Genomic DNA, 16556 nt, shown 5'->3' with positions numbered 1-16556 from the left:
TAAAAGCGAAGAACAACGATAGAATTTTTTTAAATCACATTTTACTTAGAAAACGCAGATCTTTCAGATGATATAAAAAACTGAAATAGCTAAACAATCCAATTTAAATCGAAATACAAAAGTGAATATGCGTATTTTTGACGCAAACCAGCCCTTCTGTGCGGGAAGGTACTTTTAGGTAAACCTGATTGTTGCGAATTGCAACGAAAAGAAAGGACTAATTTCCAATTTTATAACGTTTATTAACTACGTACTACGACTTACGATTCAATGTTCAACGTTTTAACGTTAAAAAATTCCTATTAGAAGAAATTGATGTATACAAAATGTAATTTTAAGTTGTGTTTGTATAATAGATGTATAATATAAGGTAATGTTTGCATTGCTTTCAATTTAATTTTAATTGTATATAGTTTTGTATATATTGCAGATAGGTTAAGCAACTTACGTTTTAGTGTCCTTTAAATGTTTAGAAATCGGATCGGAACCCTGAGTTTTATGTGTAGAAACTTATTATAATCGTTCGATGTTCAGCGCAATTTGTTTCTCTTCTACATAGCGTCTGCAGCACCTATGGTTTTAGTTTTAGGACTAATTTTTACTGTGATAGCATAAGTGTTTTATATATAACGTGTTACTAACCTATTTTTTTCCGTACTATATATGTTTTAACTTTCCGTACTAAATTTACCGTACCAATTTTTCGCACCGTACTAGTAATTTAAGTTTTTACAATACCGTACTATTAGTTGTAAGTTTTGACGCACTTGTAAGTTAATTTATTTATTCAGGAGCTTCGATTATTTAATTAGTTTAATAAGCTTGATATACGCTCACTGGCGAACACGTTTCCGCTTTTCCGTCTGCCAAGAGGATCTTCCTCCGTCCCGTTTCGCTGACGTTTCGCCACGGTCCGTAGCGCAACGGCAGGTGGGGGTACTTCGCATCGACAAAGTAAATGTTGTAAAGGTCGCTGTAGTTGGTTTGTTGGTGCGGCGCAACATACGGTTGCGACACTCCCCCGCAGTGCTTCGAGGTCATTGCTCCGAAGTACTCACGCTAGCGCCAACATCCAACACCGCAATCTTCACGGCTGGCCTCTCCAGAATTCCGGTCGCCGTCTGCACCAGTGCACGACGGACTTGCCCGTCCTTGGATCTGATCGCGTGGACTATCCGACCTTTCGGCCAGCAGTTCCTTGGCAACGTCTCGTCTACGATGTCCCCTTCAGCAATCGGTTTGGCTCGGCTGAACCATTTCGTCCTTCGGGTGAGCGTAGGCAGGTACTCGGCTACCCAGCGTCGCCAAAATCGATTGGCGTAGACCTGCGATGTCTTCCAGGTGTGCTTCAGTACGTAGTTACTATCGTCGTACGCGATCGGGGGCTTAGAACCGTTTGACGACCCCATCAGGAAGTGATTTGGGGTGAGCGCTTGGGAAAGCTCATCGTCTAGCGGTAATTCAGTCAGAGGCCGAGAGTTAACAATGAGTTCGACTTCTGTCAGGGTGTTTCTAAGGATTTCGTCAGTGGGTGTGCGAGTGAGTTGGAGGTGCTTCAGGGCTTTCTTCACGGATTGAACGAGACGTTCCCAAGCCCCGCCGAAGTGTGGCGACGCGGGCGGGTTGAACGTCCATTTCGTATCAGCGGTGACAAAGTGTTCCATCAGCTTGTCTTGGTTCACCTTCTGCAGGGCTTCTTTTAGCTCGTGACTTGCTCCTATGAAGTTGGTCCCACGATCGCTAACTATCTGAACTGGGGTACCTCTTCTGGCGATGAAATTTCGAATGGCCAGGATGCACGAGTCCGTGTTAAGACTGTGAGCGACTTCGAGGTGTACCGCTCGGACAGTGAGACATGTTATTAGTACACCCCATCGTTTCTCGATCCTTCTGCCGACAACCACGTGCATTGGTCCGAAATAATCGATGCCGACATAGGAGAAAGGACGACAGAAGGGTTGTAAACGTCCGAACGATAGACCAGACATCTCCGGGGGCTCTGGCTTCGCTCGGCGAATCTTGCAGAGCTGGCAAAGGCCTTGGACACGCCGGTAGACCGATCTCAATCCTGGAACGTGAAATCGACGCCGGATTTCGTTAAGCGTCGTCTGGTGATTTATGTGGCAGAACTTTTCGTGGACACTTGCTATGATGAGATCCGTGACTGAATGTCGCTTGGGAAGTAGTATCGGATGCTTCGTACATTCCTCGACATGAGCGCATTCATCTATGCGACCTTGCATTCGTAGCAGTCCATCTTCCGCTAAGAACGGACTGAGCTTGTACAGCGGACTACGCTTCGGTAAAGCGTTCCTCCACGGTACCGGCATCGGCTTCTGCAACAAAGCTTTCTCTTCGGCGAACTCAGCATCTTGCACAGACTTTAGGATTAATAACTCCGCGTTTTTTGGTTCTTCTTGCGTTAGGGGTCCGATGACGAGGGGATTTTTCGACCGCTTCCGGCGTACATTCGACGGAAATCGACGGACAAAGGCTGCTAGCCGCAGGAGTCGCTGCCATCTAGAGAAGTTTTCCCAGCGGAATAGAGCGCGTTCGACGAAGTGATGCAGTACATGTGACCGTTCCTCCTCTGCAGTGTGTTCGAACTTAGACACAACGACAGGCCATCCTTCTTTCGGTCCCCACAGGAACTCAGGGCCACGGAACCAGCGGCTGGTAGGAGATAGATCCGGCAGCGTCTGCCATTTCGTGGCGTCGTCAGCGACGTTCAGCTTCGTCGGAACCCAGTTCCACTCCGTCGTCTCCGTCAACTCTAGCATCTCGCTGATCCGCACCGCTACGAACTGATGGTACTTTCGGTGATCGGAGTTCAACCAACAGAGAACGTTGCGTGAATCCGTCCAGAAAACCCTTTGCGTGGGCCTCATCTTGTGAGTCTCCATAACGTCGTTCGCTAGGCGGGCTCCAATGACTGCGGCTTGTAGTTCTAGTCTGGGAATCGACACAAAACGCAACGGGGCTACTCTTGTCTTTGCACGGACGAGTGCGCATTCCACTTTTCCATTTTCTTCGAACCGCAGATAGGCGACTGCAGCGAAGCCGTTCTCCGACGCATCCACGAACACGTGCAGCTGAATCGTATTCCGCTCTCCCGTGCTCATCTTCAGTCGGTAACACCTTGGCACACTGACCGATTCCACTTGCGGGAGTATCCGTAACCATGTCTGCCATTTCACTAGCTGTTCGCTCTTGACAGACTCGTCCCAGCCTACACCACTCCGCCAAATTTCCTGCAGCAGTATCTTCAGGAACATTAGGAAATGCGCCATTAATCCCAGGGGATCGTAGATCGTCATAAGCGTGCTGAGGATCTGCCTTTTCGTTGGGACGATGTCACCTCGCAGCAGTTCACCGTTGATCCTCGGCGATAACTTGAAGGTGAACGTATCGGTCGCTGTACACCACCTTAAGCCGAGAACTTTCTCCGTCGCCATCTCGCTCGAAAGGTTCAAACTTTTCTCACCGGGACTCGCCTTCAACTCCAGCAGCACTCGACTCGAATTCGACAGCCAGTTCCGGATCTCGAAACCTGCTTCCGAATGAACGTGTCGCACATCTTTCGCCAACTGTATCGCTTCCTCTTTCGTCTCTACGCTTGAGAGCATGTCGTCGACATAATGCTCCTTCATTATCGCCTCTGCTGCCCTCGGGAATTGGTCTTGGAAACGCTGCGCATTGTAGTTCTTAACATACTGCGCGCTGCTGGGCGAGCATGTCGCTCCGAATGTCATTACTCTCGTAACGTAAACGTCTGGGTTGCGGTCTTGTTCACCGTTTCGCCATAGGAACCTTAAACACTGTTGATCGCGCCGGTTCATCAAGATCTGGAGAAACATTTCTCGAATATCGCCCGTGATGGCAACGCGAAACTCTCGAAAGCGCTGTAGCACAGATACCAAGGAGGTTACTTGATCCGGCCCTGTCAGTAGAAATGAATTCAGGCTGACTCCCAAGACTTTAGCGGCTGCGTCCCACACTAAGCGCATCTTGTTTGGTTTGTTAGGGTTGACCACCGGAAAAATTGGGAGATACCAAACCCGTTCGAATTTTTCGGCTAGTTGGCTTGCCGTCAGTTTTTCGATGTAGCCGGCTCGTTCGTAGTCCCGAATCTTTTCCTTCACCGCCTCAGCCAACACAGGATCTCGCTGCATACGCTTCTCCAAGCAGATTAGTCGCTTCATTGCCATTGGTTTGCTGTCAGGCAGTCGAACATCGTCACATCGCCAGAGCAGACCGGTTTCTATCCGTTTTCCTTTCACATGCGTCAATGATTTCAGTAACTGTTCCGCTCGCTCGTCGTCTTTCGATAACAACGGTTTGACGGGACTCGTTACCCCGGTGCTGTCCAGAGACATATACGCCTTCACTATATTATGAAGATCTACGTCGCTTCGCTCGCAGCATGGGCACACGTGAAGGCTGTGGTGCGCAGTGAAGTTCGTCGTTGGATGAGATGTCTTTGAGCATGGTCCGAACACTATCCACCCTAGACGAGTTCTGGTGGCGATCGGTTCTTTCTTTCCTCCTTCTCTGCTATCCAACGCGTGACCCAAGCGGCAGTTGTCCATGCCGATGAGTATTCGTGGCTGAACATTTCGATAGGAATCCGCTGGCACGCCTTCCAAGTGCCGATAGGCTGATGCTAGCTCCTCCATCCTCAATGTCTGCCGTGGTAGAGAAAGGCTCTCCACTGTGTGAACTTTCGACATCCGGTACATCTCCGCATCGCGCGTTCCAGAAATCTCCAGCGCTAGCATTATGGATTTCATCTCCTGACGTTGATGATCTCCCGTCCAGCCGAGACACAAGGGGAACGACTCGCCTTCAAGACTTAATTCGTCCAACAAACTGTGTTCCATCAACGTCGCCGACGAGCCTTCGTCCAAGAATGCGAAAGTGCGAACGAACTTGCCTCGTCCATGAAGGATAACTGGAACGTATCGGAAAAGAACTTTGCTGGCGTAACTGACGTGAGTGTTGCACTGTTCGGCAGGTGTTTCTGCGGCGTTCTGGGTATCTGAGATTGAAGAACTCTCCGCTCGCCGGTATCGGGTATCGTCATGTAGTAGCTCGTGATGCATATACGGGCAGCCGTTTCTCCCGCAAGCTTGCTCAACCGCACACGCTCCGAAATGCTTCGCCAGGCACTTTCGACACAACTTGTTCTGCTTCAGCGCTGTCCATCTTGCTCCGACATCCAATCTTTGGAATTTACTACAGAATCCCACACTGCTACACCCTCCTTGGCACACCACACATTGCTTCGTCGCTGCTGACTTCGACCCATTTTTGGGAAACGCTGTAGAGCTCGACGACTCTGTTGCTACCTGACTGGAACCGGATTGGATGTGAACGTGAACTTCCTCCTTCCGTACGCGTCTCTCAGATTTGCCGGCATACACGCTGACCGTTGACGGAATCGTTACTATACAGGCTGCTTCCACGAGCGTTTCAAGCCATTTGCTGAAGGCCTCCAAAGTAGCCGCCCTTAATGTTTGACGATATTTGGCCCAGTCCAGCTTCACGGTAGGTGGCAGTCTCTCGACAAGTTCTTGAAGAAGTGCCACGTTGTAAAGATGCTCGTTCAATCCACAGGCTACGATCGTTGCACACATGTTCTGGACTGCGACACCAAAATCGATCAGAGTTCCTAACTTCTCTGTCTTCGGCGCTGACATTTCCCGAATCTTGAAACTAGCGAGTGGACGATAACTTCTGGCCGACCGTACAACGTTCGCAACGTTTTGATAACACCTTCAAGTCCCGCTGGATACAGCAACCTGCTTCGGACGGTCTCGAGAGCTCTCCCCTTCAAGCTGCGCTGAAGGCGAAGTAAATTTTCCTCATCACTGAAACCACACATCCTAGTGGTGCTCTCATACGTCGAAATAAAGAGCGGCCACTCTTCCGGATTGCCCGAGAATGTAGGCAGCTCCTTTGTCACTGCGTGTCGCGCAGCCAGCTGACTTCGGCTTAGTTCATTGGGTTCGAAAACGGGTAGATTTGGTTCACTTCTGTTGATTTCCATCGCCCGGATTCGCTCCTCTAACGTCCTCGTCTGCTGATCCTGCTACTTCGACATTTCCGCAAGTTGCTTTTCCATATTCGCCATCACTCTTTGAACCTCATTCGATGAGCGGTTACTTATTCCTCCTACCGTCGTCGAATTTGCTACCGGTAGAGCGGCGCGAATACTGAACTCGTCTCGTATTTCCTGCTCTCTGGCTTCCATACGGCGCTGGAACTTAGTACTGAGCTCTGTAACCACGGACTGCAGTTCGCGATCCTTTTCTTCTAGTAGCTTCTGATACACCCGCTGCTGTTCCTCGAATTGTGCCTGCATATAATCTAACTTTTTCTGGAACTCGCCAAGTTGTTTAGTTTGCTCCTGTTCACCTGTCGACTTTGGATCCGTTTTATTCCGTGCAGAATCTGTGATGATGACCGATGGGTTCTGAGCTGCTCGTTTAGCCACGCACACCGCACAACTCCAATCCTCCTCCTCGATATCCTCATTCACGCCTACACACTCGAAATGAAACCATAATTCACAATCGTCGCAGCAAACCATCCGGTTGTTGTCCGGATTCTGGCACACACCACAACTGACATTCGGCTTTGCCTTCGGCGGCATAATTCAAGCCTCCCCGATCGCGTAATAAAACGAATTTTTTAAAGTGTTGCGAATTGCAACGAAAAGAAAGGACTTATTTCCAATTTTATAACGTTTATTAACTACGTACTACGACTTACGATTCAATGTTCAACGTTTTAACGTTTTAACGTTAAAAAATTCCTATTAGAAGAAATTGATGTAGACAAAATGTAATTTTAAGTTGTGTTTGTATAATAGATGTATAATATAAGGTAATGTTTGCATGGCTTTCAATTTAATTTTAATTGTATATAGTTTTGTATATATTGCAGATAGGTTAAGCAACTTACGTTTTAGTGTCCTTTAAATGTTTAGAAATCGGATCGGAACCCTGAGTTTTATGTGTAGAAACTTATTATAATCGTTCGATGTTCAGCGCAATTTGTTTCTCTTCTACATAGCGTCTGCACGCCTATGGTTTTAGTTTTAGGACTAATTTTTACTGTGATAGCATAAGTGTTTTATATATAACGTGTTACTAACCTATTTTTTTCCGTACTATATATGTTTTAACTTTCCGTACTAAATTTACCGTACCAATTTTTCGCACCGTACTAGTAATTTAAGTTTTTACAATACCGTACTATTAGTTGTAAGTTTTGACGCACTTGTAAGTTAATTTATTTATTCAGGAGCTTCGATTATTTAATTAGTTTAATAAGCTTGATATACGCTCACTGGCGAACACGTTTCCGCTTTTCCGTCTGCCAAGAGGATCTTCCTCCGTCCCGTTTCGCTGACGTTTCGCCACGGTCCGTAGCGCAACGGCAGGTGGGGGTACTTCGCATCGACAAAGTAAATGTTGTAAAGGTCGCTGTAGTTGGTTTGTTGGTGCGGCGCAACATACGGTTGCGACACTGATTTACCTACTTTTGAGTACCTGCACGGGAGTCATCATTTAGGTCAAATTGGATACCTTGAATCATCAATATCAACATCAAAAACTTCATACAAATTTTTCTCCAGAAATAAGTATTTGCATTTTATTGAGCAGTTGCGTTGTTTTCACCAATTTTTATGCGTATTATTTACCTAAACCAGTGAAAACATTCAGGTTTACGTGAATTTACGTTGTTACTACGTGTTCGCTTGGTAGTATTTTCTTTGTGTGTACTACTCTATACTTTATTCTAAAAAAAATACTTTCTACTCAATCTAGAGTAAAATTAAACGAGCGTATGCATTTGTCTCGTTCCCACTCAAAAAATGCTGCATTGATTTTGTGAAGAACTTTTTGACAGTTTCTTATGGGATTTTCTTTGGGGCTCGATAAAGAAGTGAAATAATAAATTCGTTTTGTTCATTATTTAGCCAGCAGTTGGACAGGACGAAGTACGGAGTACTATGGGACCCAAGTATAGATGACATTTCTAAAAGGTATGCTATTCACGTCGATGCATTAGTATTAGTGATCATTATGAACTTTTTCCTATTTTGTATGAAATTTGAAATGATTTTGCATTTTAAACTAAACTTATAAAACATGCTTTCCTGAAAAGTTATAGAAATGATGTTGAAACATGTTTTATTTGTGGGGAATACATAAACTTGCTGCGGTTTAGGTAAAATATGCTATTTTTCATCAATTTGCCGGTAACCTTTTTGCACTTTTCGTTTTTTTATTGTAGGCTAATAGCGCTTCTAAATTGAGTCGCTTGTGTTTCATACAGTAACAAAAGTCATGAGCTATGACAATGACTAAGATTATGCTCCAACTATTAGAAATATAGCATTTTTATATATTTTATTTCGACATATTGTCGCAATTTTTCACACTAAATTTGAATTAATATCAATTTCTAGTGTGTTTCAACTGGAGATTCACTCTCCAACCAAAAAAATCAGATATTAAACAACATAAAACGAGAAATTTCCAAAAATGTTCTGAATTCCATACAAAACACGAAATTTTTCATAACGAGATTTGTTTGTGTGCGTGGATAGACAAAAATGTAGCATACATTGTAGAACTGTCATCATACTTGGCTATGGGACAACGTGTACCAGAAAGAAACGCCAGTGTTACGTATGTCTTTTGAATGCGGGCGAACTGTTATTGTAGCGATTTCGAGCAGTTTTAATTCGTGATTCAAAAATTGAATGACAACGTTAGAAAATTTTCTAAAACCACGTTTTGCTTAGAAAATGCAGCTCTTTTAGATGACATAAAAAACTGATATAGCTAAACATCCCAATTGTCTTGTGAAACATGGCTCACTCACCGATTCCAAAGCAGCATCATTGTTAGCTTTAACTGTCTGTATCTCACAACCATGTCACATGAAAAAAATTACTGCATTTACAAGTTCGTTGGAACAGTACGATGAAGAAGTACAGTTTTTAGCCGAAAACGTGTTTCAGAAAATTTATTTGTTTATTTGTTCATCGTCTTCGATCATATCGTACAGACTGGTTTGTCTTATGCTATATTTTTAATTCTATTTTTAAAACTATTTTTGGTTAAGTTAAAGTCAAATAAATCACTGACGTCATTGAATCCTCTTAGGCAGGAACTGAGCGGATTGTTATAACCATAGCTTGTCCTGTGCCCGGGTATGGAGATCATTGTCCAGTATCGCAACCGGCGCTGAGGAACATTTATTTGAATTAGCAGGAGAAGGTCTGAGCAGTCAATATTGTTCGTTAGGACGTCGAAAACAAACAATCGTTGAAGTTTTATTCGTCTTGTTGACAGCAATTCCAGGTCAATCAAACGACATCGTTGCGAGTAGTCGGGCAGATGTACAGGGTCATTCCACGGTAGGTGACGAAGAGCAAAACGTAAAAAACATTTTTGAACTCGCTCAATGCGAAAAACTTGAGAGGTATGGTACGGGGCCCATATGGGAGCAGCGTACTCCAGAACACTGCGTACTAAAGCACAGTATAGTGCCTTAAGCGCGTACACGTCAGTAAACTGTGAAGCATTGCGGCGAATGAATCCGAGGATCGAAAAAGCTTTAGCGGTAATGGCGGAGATGTGTTGGTTGAAGCGGAGCTTAAAATCGATAATGACGCCCAAGTCACGGATAGACTGCACACGGTCCAGTGGAGTTGTGTCGATGTTGTACTGATGACTAATCAAATTATGACAGCGACTGAAAGTGATCACCTTGCATTTGTTGATGTTCACACGCATCCCGTTCTCTTTGCACCAACGTGAAAGTATATCGATGTCTTTTTGCAAGCAAATACAATCCAACATGGACTTAATTATTCGGAAAATTTTCAGGTCATCGGCGAAAAGCAGCTTTGCAGAAGAAATTCGTTGACACAAGTCGTTAATGAAAAGCACGAAAATCAGCGGTCCCAGTACACTACCCTGTGGAACTCCAGACGGGATGTCGAACTTTCTAGAGCGTGTAGAGTTCACCTGGACGAATGCGCTTCTACCGGTCAAGTACGACATTAACCAGCCGGATATCCAATCGGGGAAGCCCATATGCCTCAGCTTCTCAATTGCGAAGGTGTGCGGAACGGTATCGAATGCTTTTGAGAAGTCGATGTTTACCGAGTCCACTTGATTTCGACATTCAATTTCCCGAAATAATACGCTGGTGTAACATAGCAAGTTAGTTGTTGTAGAGCGACGCGGGACGAAACCGTGCTGATCGTTCGATATCATCGATTTAACTGCGGATAGCATGACCTCATGCATCAGAGATTCCAGAAGCTTCCCTAGACAGCAGAGAATAGATATTCCGCGGTAGTTTTCAACTTTTCGTGTGCTCCCTGATTTGTGAACGGGTATCATTTTGGCCGTCTTCCATAAAGTCGGAAAAGTTTGTTCATCCAGCGATCGATTAAACAACAATGTTACCGGACCAACTAGCGACTCGGCGCACTTTTTCAATACTATAGGAGCTAATCCATCAGTTCCAGCCCCTTTCGATTCATCAAGCTTAGTAAGCGCTATGAATACATCCTCACGAGAGAAATTGAAAAACGGTAGACGAATGTCGTGGGAAAGTACGTGCTGAAAACAATTAGGATGGAGCTGGGGCGGCACAGTGTTAAACACGCTTTCAAAAAAGCACGAAAAAAGATTTGCAGCTTCTTCGTGTGTGTTGGCAGTGGCTTCTCCGTAAAACACACCGTCCGGCACGAGATTACTAGCTTTTTGCTCTTTAACGAATTTCCAAAACTCAGTAGGATTATGCTTCAGGTTCGACTGTAGTTTATTTAAATAGGCTCGATAGCATGTCGTAACTAGTTCCTTATAGGCTGTTTCTGCAAGGCGAAGTAATTCACGGTGCTCATTGGATTTATTAAGAAAAAATCGTTTCCGCGCCTTGCGCAATTTGTTGCGCATATTCCTGAGCTCGGCATTCCACCATGGTTTCCTAATGGCTCCACGAACAGCGCGACGACGCCGTGACACCTTCGAATTGAGTATTTCGAACAGCTTGTCGTAGAACGAAAGAACAGCGTTGTCGACAGTTAGACCTTCAATCAGCTGTACCCAGTTAACAGTTGAAAATTCAGCATTAAGAGAGCTGAAGTCACAGCTCCTAAAGTCAAAATCGAGTAAATCTGGCTGGCTGTTTCCGAGTTCAACATGCGTCGAACTACCCACATCAACTTGCAACTCAAACGGTGGATGGTGAAGGTCGATTGGTAAGAGCGGAAGCACGGGTGGTAAAATTGACATAGAATTTTATAATCATGTTAATATTCAATTCAGGCAGTGATGGATATCAGTATTGCCACAGCTACAGATTTATCTGTAAAGGTGCAGATATTTTCGCTTTTTTCTGGTACAGATTCTGTATGGTACAGATTACAGATTTTTGTCAAAAGGTACAGATGGGTACGGTTTTTAAAGGGTCTATTGATTAAACCGATATTTTTTCTCGGTGCACTTGAAATCACTTGAGGTGCATCACTTGCAAAACAAAACAAAACCAAACATTTCTGTAAAGCTCGATGCTTAAGGTCAACCCGTGTTTTGATGCAAACGTTGCTGTTGTTCTGCTTTCTTACTGATTTCCCTTGGAAACAAATTTCAAAATCACTAAAAATCAAGGGAATGGTATGGTAGCCTTCAAGCGTTACGAACATCTATTTCTGTACCATTTGTCCCAAAACTACTTTTTCTGCTGTCACAGCTTTCTTCACTTTGCTTTGGGACACAATTAATTTACTAAATATCACATAGAATATCACATATCATGTGAAAACCTTAAGAAATTGCTCTAAACTGTCTGATATGCTATTAATAATTGCAGTCAACATTAAGCCGGTTTGCCCGAATCAACATAAGATGAGGGTAAACTGCCAATTTTCGGGTGCCAGTGCCAGTGACGTTGGTAACGCGTCAAATGTATGGTAGCTGACAGCGATGCCATTCCCGTGCTAAAAATATGCATTAACATCATCAACCAAATGCAGTGATATTACATAGACCTTCCTATCTGCGCTAGTATTAGTGGTCGATTTCATTAATACAAGTTTAATTTTGGTTGCAAATAGACCATCGCACGGTGACGTCACGCATCTGGTGTTGACAGCTACTGGTAACTTTATTTATCCTCGGGTTAAGCAGTTTTGCTCTCAACAATAGCAAATCATTTTAATTGCTACCAAAATGCCCTTTGAATATTGTGCAAGAGGTGCAAGTACATTAAAAACAATTATAAATTAAGCAGCACTACGTCACTACGCAATCGATTGCTCTACCAGAAAAAAAGCACAAAGTTCAAAATGTAAACAAAGTTACCACTAACTGTCAGAAAAGTGAGGTTAAATAGATTCGGTGAGATGGTCTATAATCAACACGCTGGTAGTAACAAAAAATTTCCTCCTGCCCCGAGCTTTTATTCAAGTTGTAAGCCGATCTTTAGTTTTATTTCATCTGGTTTTCCACTGAAACAAAGTTTGTTAAAACAGGTAACACTAATGAACTAGGATTCATAAGTGCAATATTTTTCTAAATTGAATATCAGCTGATTTTTTGGTTAAAAGCAAATTGATATTATTAGGATACAGACTAAGCCTGTATTGGTGAGATCTGGCGTAGAAAGCTCTATACAAAAGACATACACGCTCGTCAAATTTAACTCTAAACTGAGAGAGATGTCACTCACTTTCGTTAAAAGTGAACCCAGAGTCTATGTGTATATAGAGTCGCGCGAAGAGAAAATCTATCGTTTCGGCAACACAGTTTTTGTGCCGTTTATTGCCAAGAACTATACAATTCTGTTTTTCACCATGCATAAGCGAATATCATTTTTTGAAATTCTTCACAAGGTACACAGTTTTGAAAGATTACACCGGTGATTTTTTGTTAAATTTAAGTGAACCAGTGTACAGGTTTAATGTTGGATTAAAATGTGTAAGTAAAACTTCGGAAAAACACATATTCTTTATTACGCTCAATTACAACACTTTTCATCCACTCCTAACATTATCACCTTGTTTATTTACATTGCTCGATTGGTACCCTCGTTTGACACTGATTTGGTTCCTTTGGTTTCATCTTTGCGGGACTCTTATTATAAACATAGACTCTGAGTGAACCTACTCTTAACAGAGTTTTTATGATATTACTTGAGAAGAAACTGAGTGAAGGCTACTCAGTTGGCTCGTTTTGACTTTTGATCCCTTTGATGAATGAAACTGCCAGAGGATTGTTGCATACAATTATAACAAAATCACAAGTTTTTTTTTCAAATCTTTGTATTTTGCATATACATATATGTAATAAAAAAAAACAAACCTTATTAAATCATTAGTGTATCTTCTGCCTCAACAGCTTCATTAAAAACCGCAGCAATACGGTTCACTGTTACCCGGGAGCTGTGACTTGAGGTTTTAAAAAGTACACATTCCAAAAAATCCGTAACCATTCTTATATCTAGAGAAACTCTAATACACAAATAAAAAACACTTTTTTCAAACAACAATACAACACGTTTTTCCAAACAACAACTTATTTTTAGTGAAACGTTTTTAAATGTTTTCAATACCACTCAAAAAAAAAGAGTAAAGCAGCAAATTATGACAATCTGAGTAACTGTTACTCAGTTCGGTAAACGAAACTTACTCAATTTTTGACGTTTTAATAGACAATGTAAAACTGAGTCAAAGTTGCTCAATTTAGAGTAAAATTAAAGGAGCGTGTACGTAACACTCAGGAAGAAATCTTCCGAAAAAGTTGGTACAAAATGAACTACTCGAATGGTACCACACTCAGAATAAAATCACTGTTTGAGTTGTTTTTGAAGGCAGTGTACCTGCGCAGCCCTGCCTTTGTCTCGTTCCTACTCGAAAAATGCTGCACACGCTGCTTTATTTTAACTCCAATCTGATTAGGATCTACTCAGTTTGGTATTCTTATGCAAAATGTCAAAAAGTGAGTAATCGAGTACTGGACAATTGAGTAACATTAACCCAAATTTTCATAATTACCATGTTTACTCAGTTTTGAGTTATTATCCATGATGTTTACTCACCCTGGTCAAATCTCCCAGCTGGTTTCGAGGTACGATGCTGGCCTAACAAGCCAGTCGTCGTATGGTCGAGTCCCGGCTCGGGAGAGACTGTTAGTGTCAGTAGGATCGTAGCGCTAGCCCCGCAATTGTCCTGTACACTTAACAGTCGGCTGCGAAGTCTGTGTATAGTAAAACAGAAGGTCGAATTCCGATACGGAATGTAGCATCAAGGCTTTGCTTTTGTTTACTCACCCCTGAGTATATGTATATGTCAAAGATTTTCAACAGCAATATTATCGGTTTCCGAAGAACAATTGGTGTCGCTTTTTATTCGTTGGCTAGCAGTAAGTATCTGATCTGTCATCAAATCAATAATTTCTTAATCAATTAATAATTTCAGCCCAACATCAGTATTGCAGAGGATTTGAAAACACCTGTTTTGTCATGAAATAACAAGTAAATAAATGTTAAATATTACTTCTTTATTAAGCGATCTTAACTCAACGAGCATTCTCGAGCAACTGAGCTATGCTTCTCTCTTTCACCTAAAGAACCGAGGGGCGCGCATATAATGCAACATCTTCCCCACAACAAGAAAATAACTAGACTATCAATACAAGGTTTAATTTGAAATAAAGTCATTGAATTTCACTGGACAGGCCGTTTTGGCCTGACTGTTGTAGCTACAGGTGTTAGTGAATCACGTACATGTGGTGTTGAAGCAGGCGAACTATTGTCTGATTGAGACATCTCAGCAATCGCTGGTTTTCCTGATGATTGACATTCATTTTCAACTGACGAAGTACTGAAGCTAGGAGCAAAATCTGATTGTCCTGCAGCAGAAGACACATTTTCCAAAGAAGGTTTCAAATTACAGCGGACAGGCGACGTGGCTAGTTCATTACGTGGCTTAAGATGAACGAGGCTCCGGCGATACTCTTTGCCTCCAACATCAACCGTATATGTTCGCTCACTGTCACGGTTTGTAATTTTAGCTGGAGTCCACAGTTTTGAAGTTTCTGGTGATAGTTGTGTGTATACAGGAGAGCCAATTTTGAAACTAGGTAAATCTCTGTTTTTTTTGTCATATTGCACTTTTATTTTCTTACGATTCTCTGCTATCGATGCAGGTACGTTGTCTATTATCTTCGGAAGAAGATTATTTATAGAACATGGAACATCACTACGAGTTGATCGAGAGAATAAGCGAGCGACTGGACTCGAGCCAATTTTGTTAGGAATATTACACCAATGTAGTAACGCGTACCAAAAGTCTGTTCCAGTTTCCTGGGCCTTCGCTAAAAGACGCTTTGCGATTTTCACTGCTGCTTCGGATTTACCGTTACCTTGCTGATGATAAGGCGCTGATGTAACCTGTTTGAAATCCCAATCACGAGCAAATTGAATCATACTTTTGTTCACGAAATTGGTACCGTTATCAGTTACCACTAACTGCGGTTTTCCATGTCGGGCAAAGTTTTGCTTGCATGCCGAAATAACAGACTCCGGAGTAAGGTCCTTTAAAATGTTGATCTCGAAGAAGTCAGAATAATGGTCAACGGTAACCAGAAAAATTCGTTTGCTGCCTAAGTATTCAGCAAAAAATACATCCATTGAGACTAGTTGGAATGGATGGAGGGGAATATTATGACTTATCATCGGTGGATTTGCTTGAGAGACCGCGAACTTAGCACAAACACTGCAGTTGTTGACCACATCTCTGATTTGAGAAGTCATTCCTGGCCAGAAGAGATTTTTCCTAGCCAATTTCAGAGTCGCTTCGACACCGTTATGGCTTAGATGACAACTATCAATAAGCCTTCGACGAAGAGAATATGGGACTAGAATGCGATCCTCACGAAAAACAATACCAACAACCGTGTGGGAGAGCTAGCCGACCGACATCGCTAACCACGGGGACCACCTCGGGGTCGAATCGAATGCAAGCGAATAATATAGCTAACAGTTCCTTTTCAATCTGGGCATAATTACGTTCGGTAGGTGTCAATGTACGTGATGCGTATGCGACTACTCCATTGCCCTGGTATACAAAAACTCTCAGACCAAAATTACTTGTGTCACATTCGATTACAATTGGCTGTTTCATGTCATAGTAGCGAAGAGTGGAGATATCAGACACTAAAATCTTTACACGATCGAACTCGTCTGCTTCTTTTTGAGACCACTGCCATGGGTTTGAATCAATAATAAGTTTCCGCAAATTTGTTAAATTGGCGCTCAAATTTGGTATAAATCGACTCAGATAGTTGACCATTCTAATAAAACGATGTACTTCTTTTTTGTTTAATGGTTGTGGATAGTTTTTAACATGCCAGAACCCTTTTTTGGCGTCTACCGTCGAAAAAATTTTTGCTCTTCCTAACTCTGGTAGAATCTCGTCTATTGTTATGAATTGTAAGTTTGGTCTTTTTAATGCTTTGTTGAGA

General features: G+C 42.7%; 1 protein-coding gene and 1 long non-coding RNA gene across 3 annotated transcripts; one reads left to right on the top strand and one right to left on the bottom strand.

Moving 5' to 3' along the window:
• Window positions 1–349: 349 nt before the first annotated feature.
• On the bottom strand, window positions 350–5708 carry LOC129727297 (uncharacterized). Of its 2 annotated transcripts, none has more exons than XM_055684998.1 (2): window positions 643–5708; window positions 350–591 (listed from the first exon to the last, which is right to left on the bottom strand). In XM_055684998.1, the coding sequence occupies exon 1, from the start codon at window positions 5697–5699 to the stop codon at window positions 1038–1040; it is 4662 nt and encodes a 1553-aa protein (XP_055540973.1). In that variant the 5' UTR covers window positions 5700–5708; the 3' UTR covers window positions 350–591; window positions 643–1037. The 2 variants fall into 2 exon arrangements, with proteins under 2 accessions (XP_055540973.1, XP_055540974.1); XM_055684999.1 differs by having other exon boundaries at window positions 350–571.
• A 6869-nt stretch (window positions 5709–12577) lies between these two features.
• LOC129727302 (uncharacterized) lies at window positions 12578–16390 on the top strand. Its single transcript, XR_008728518.1, has 3 exons — window positions 12578–14453; window positions 14510–15173; window positions 15240–16390. It is a non-coding gene; the product is annotated as an uncharacterized LOC129727302 (long non-coding RNA).
• Window positions 16391–16556: the final 166 nt, after the last annotated feature.

Source organism: Wyeomyia smithii, chromosome 3 (genome assembly GCF_029784165.1).
Source record: "Wyeomyia smithii strain HCP4-BCI-WySm-NY-G18 chromosome 3, ASM2978416v1, whole genome shotgun sequence".
Classification (NCBI taxonomy): Eukaryota; Metazoa; Arthropoda; class Insecta; order Diptera; family Culicidae; genus Wyeomyia; species Wyeomyia smithii.
Note: the sequence above shows the minus strand (reverse complement) of the source record. Positions and strands in the feature narration are given on the sequence as shown.

What these genes read in the sequence shown, in the direction of transcription:
- LOC129727297 (XM_055684998.1), bottom strand. Translation starts at nt 5,699, where the DNA reads ATGTCAGCGCCGAAGACAGAGAAGTTAGGAACTCTGATCGATTTTGGT.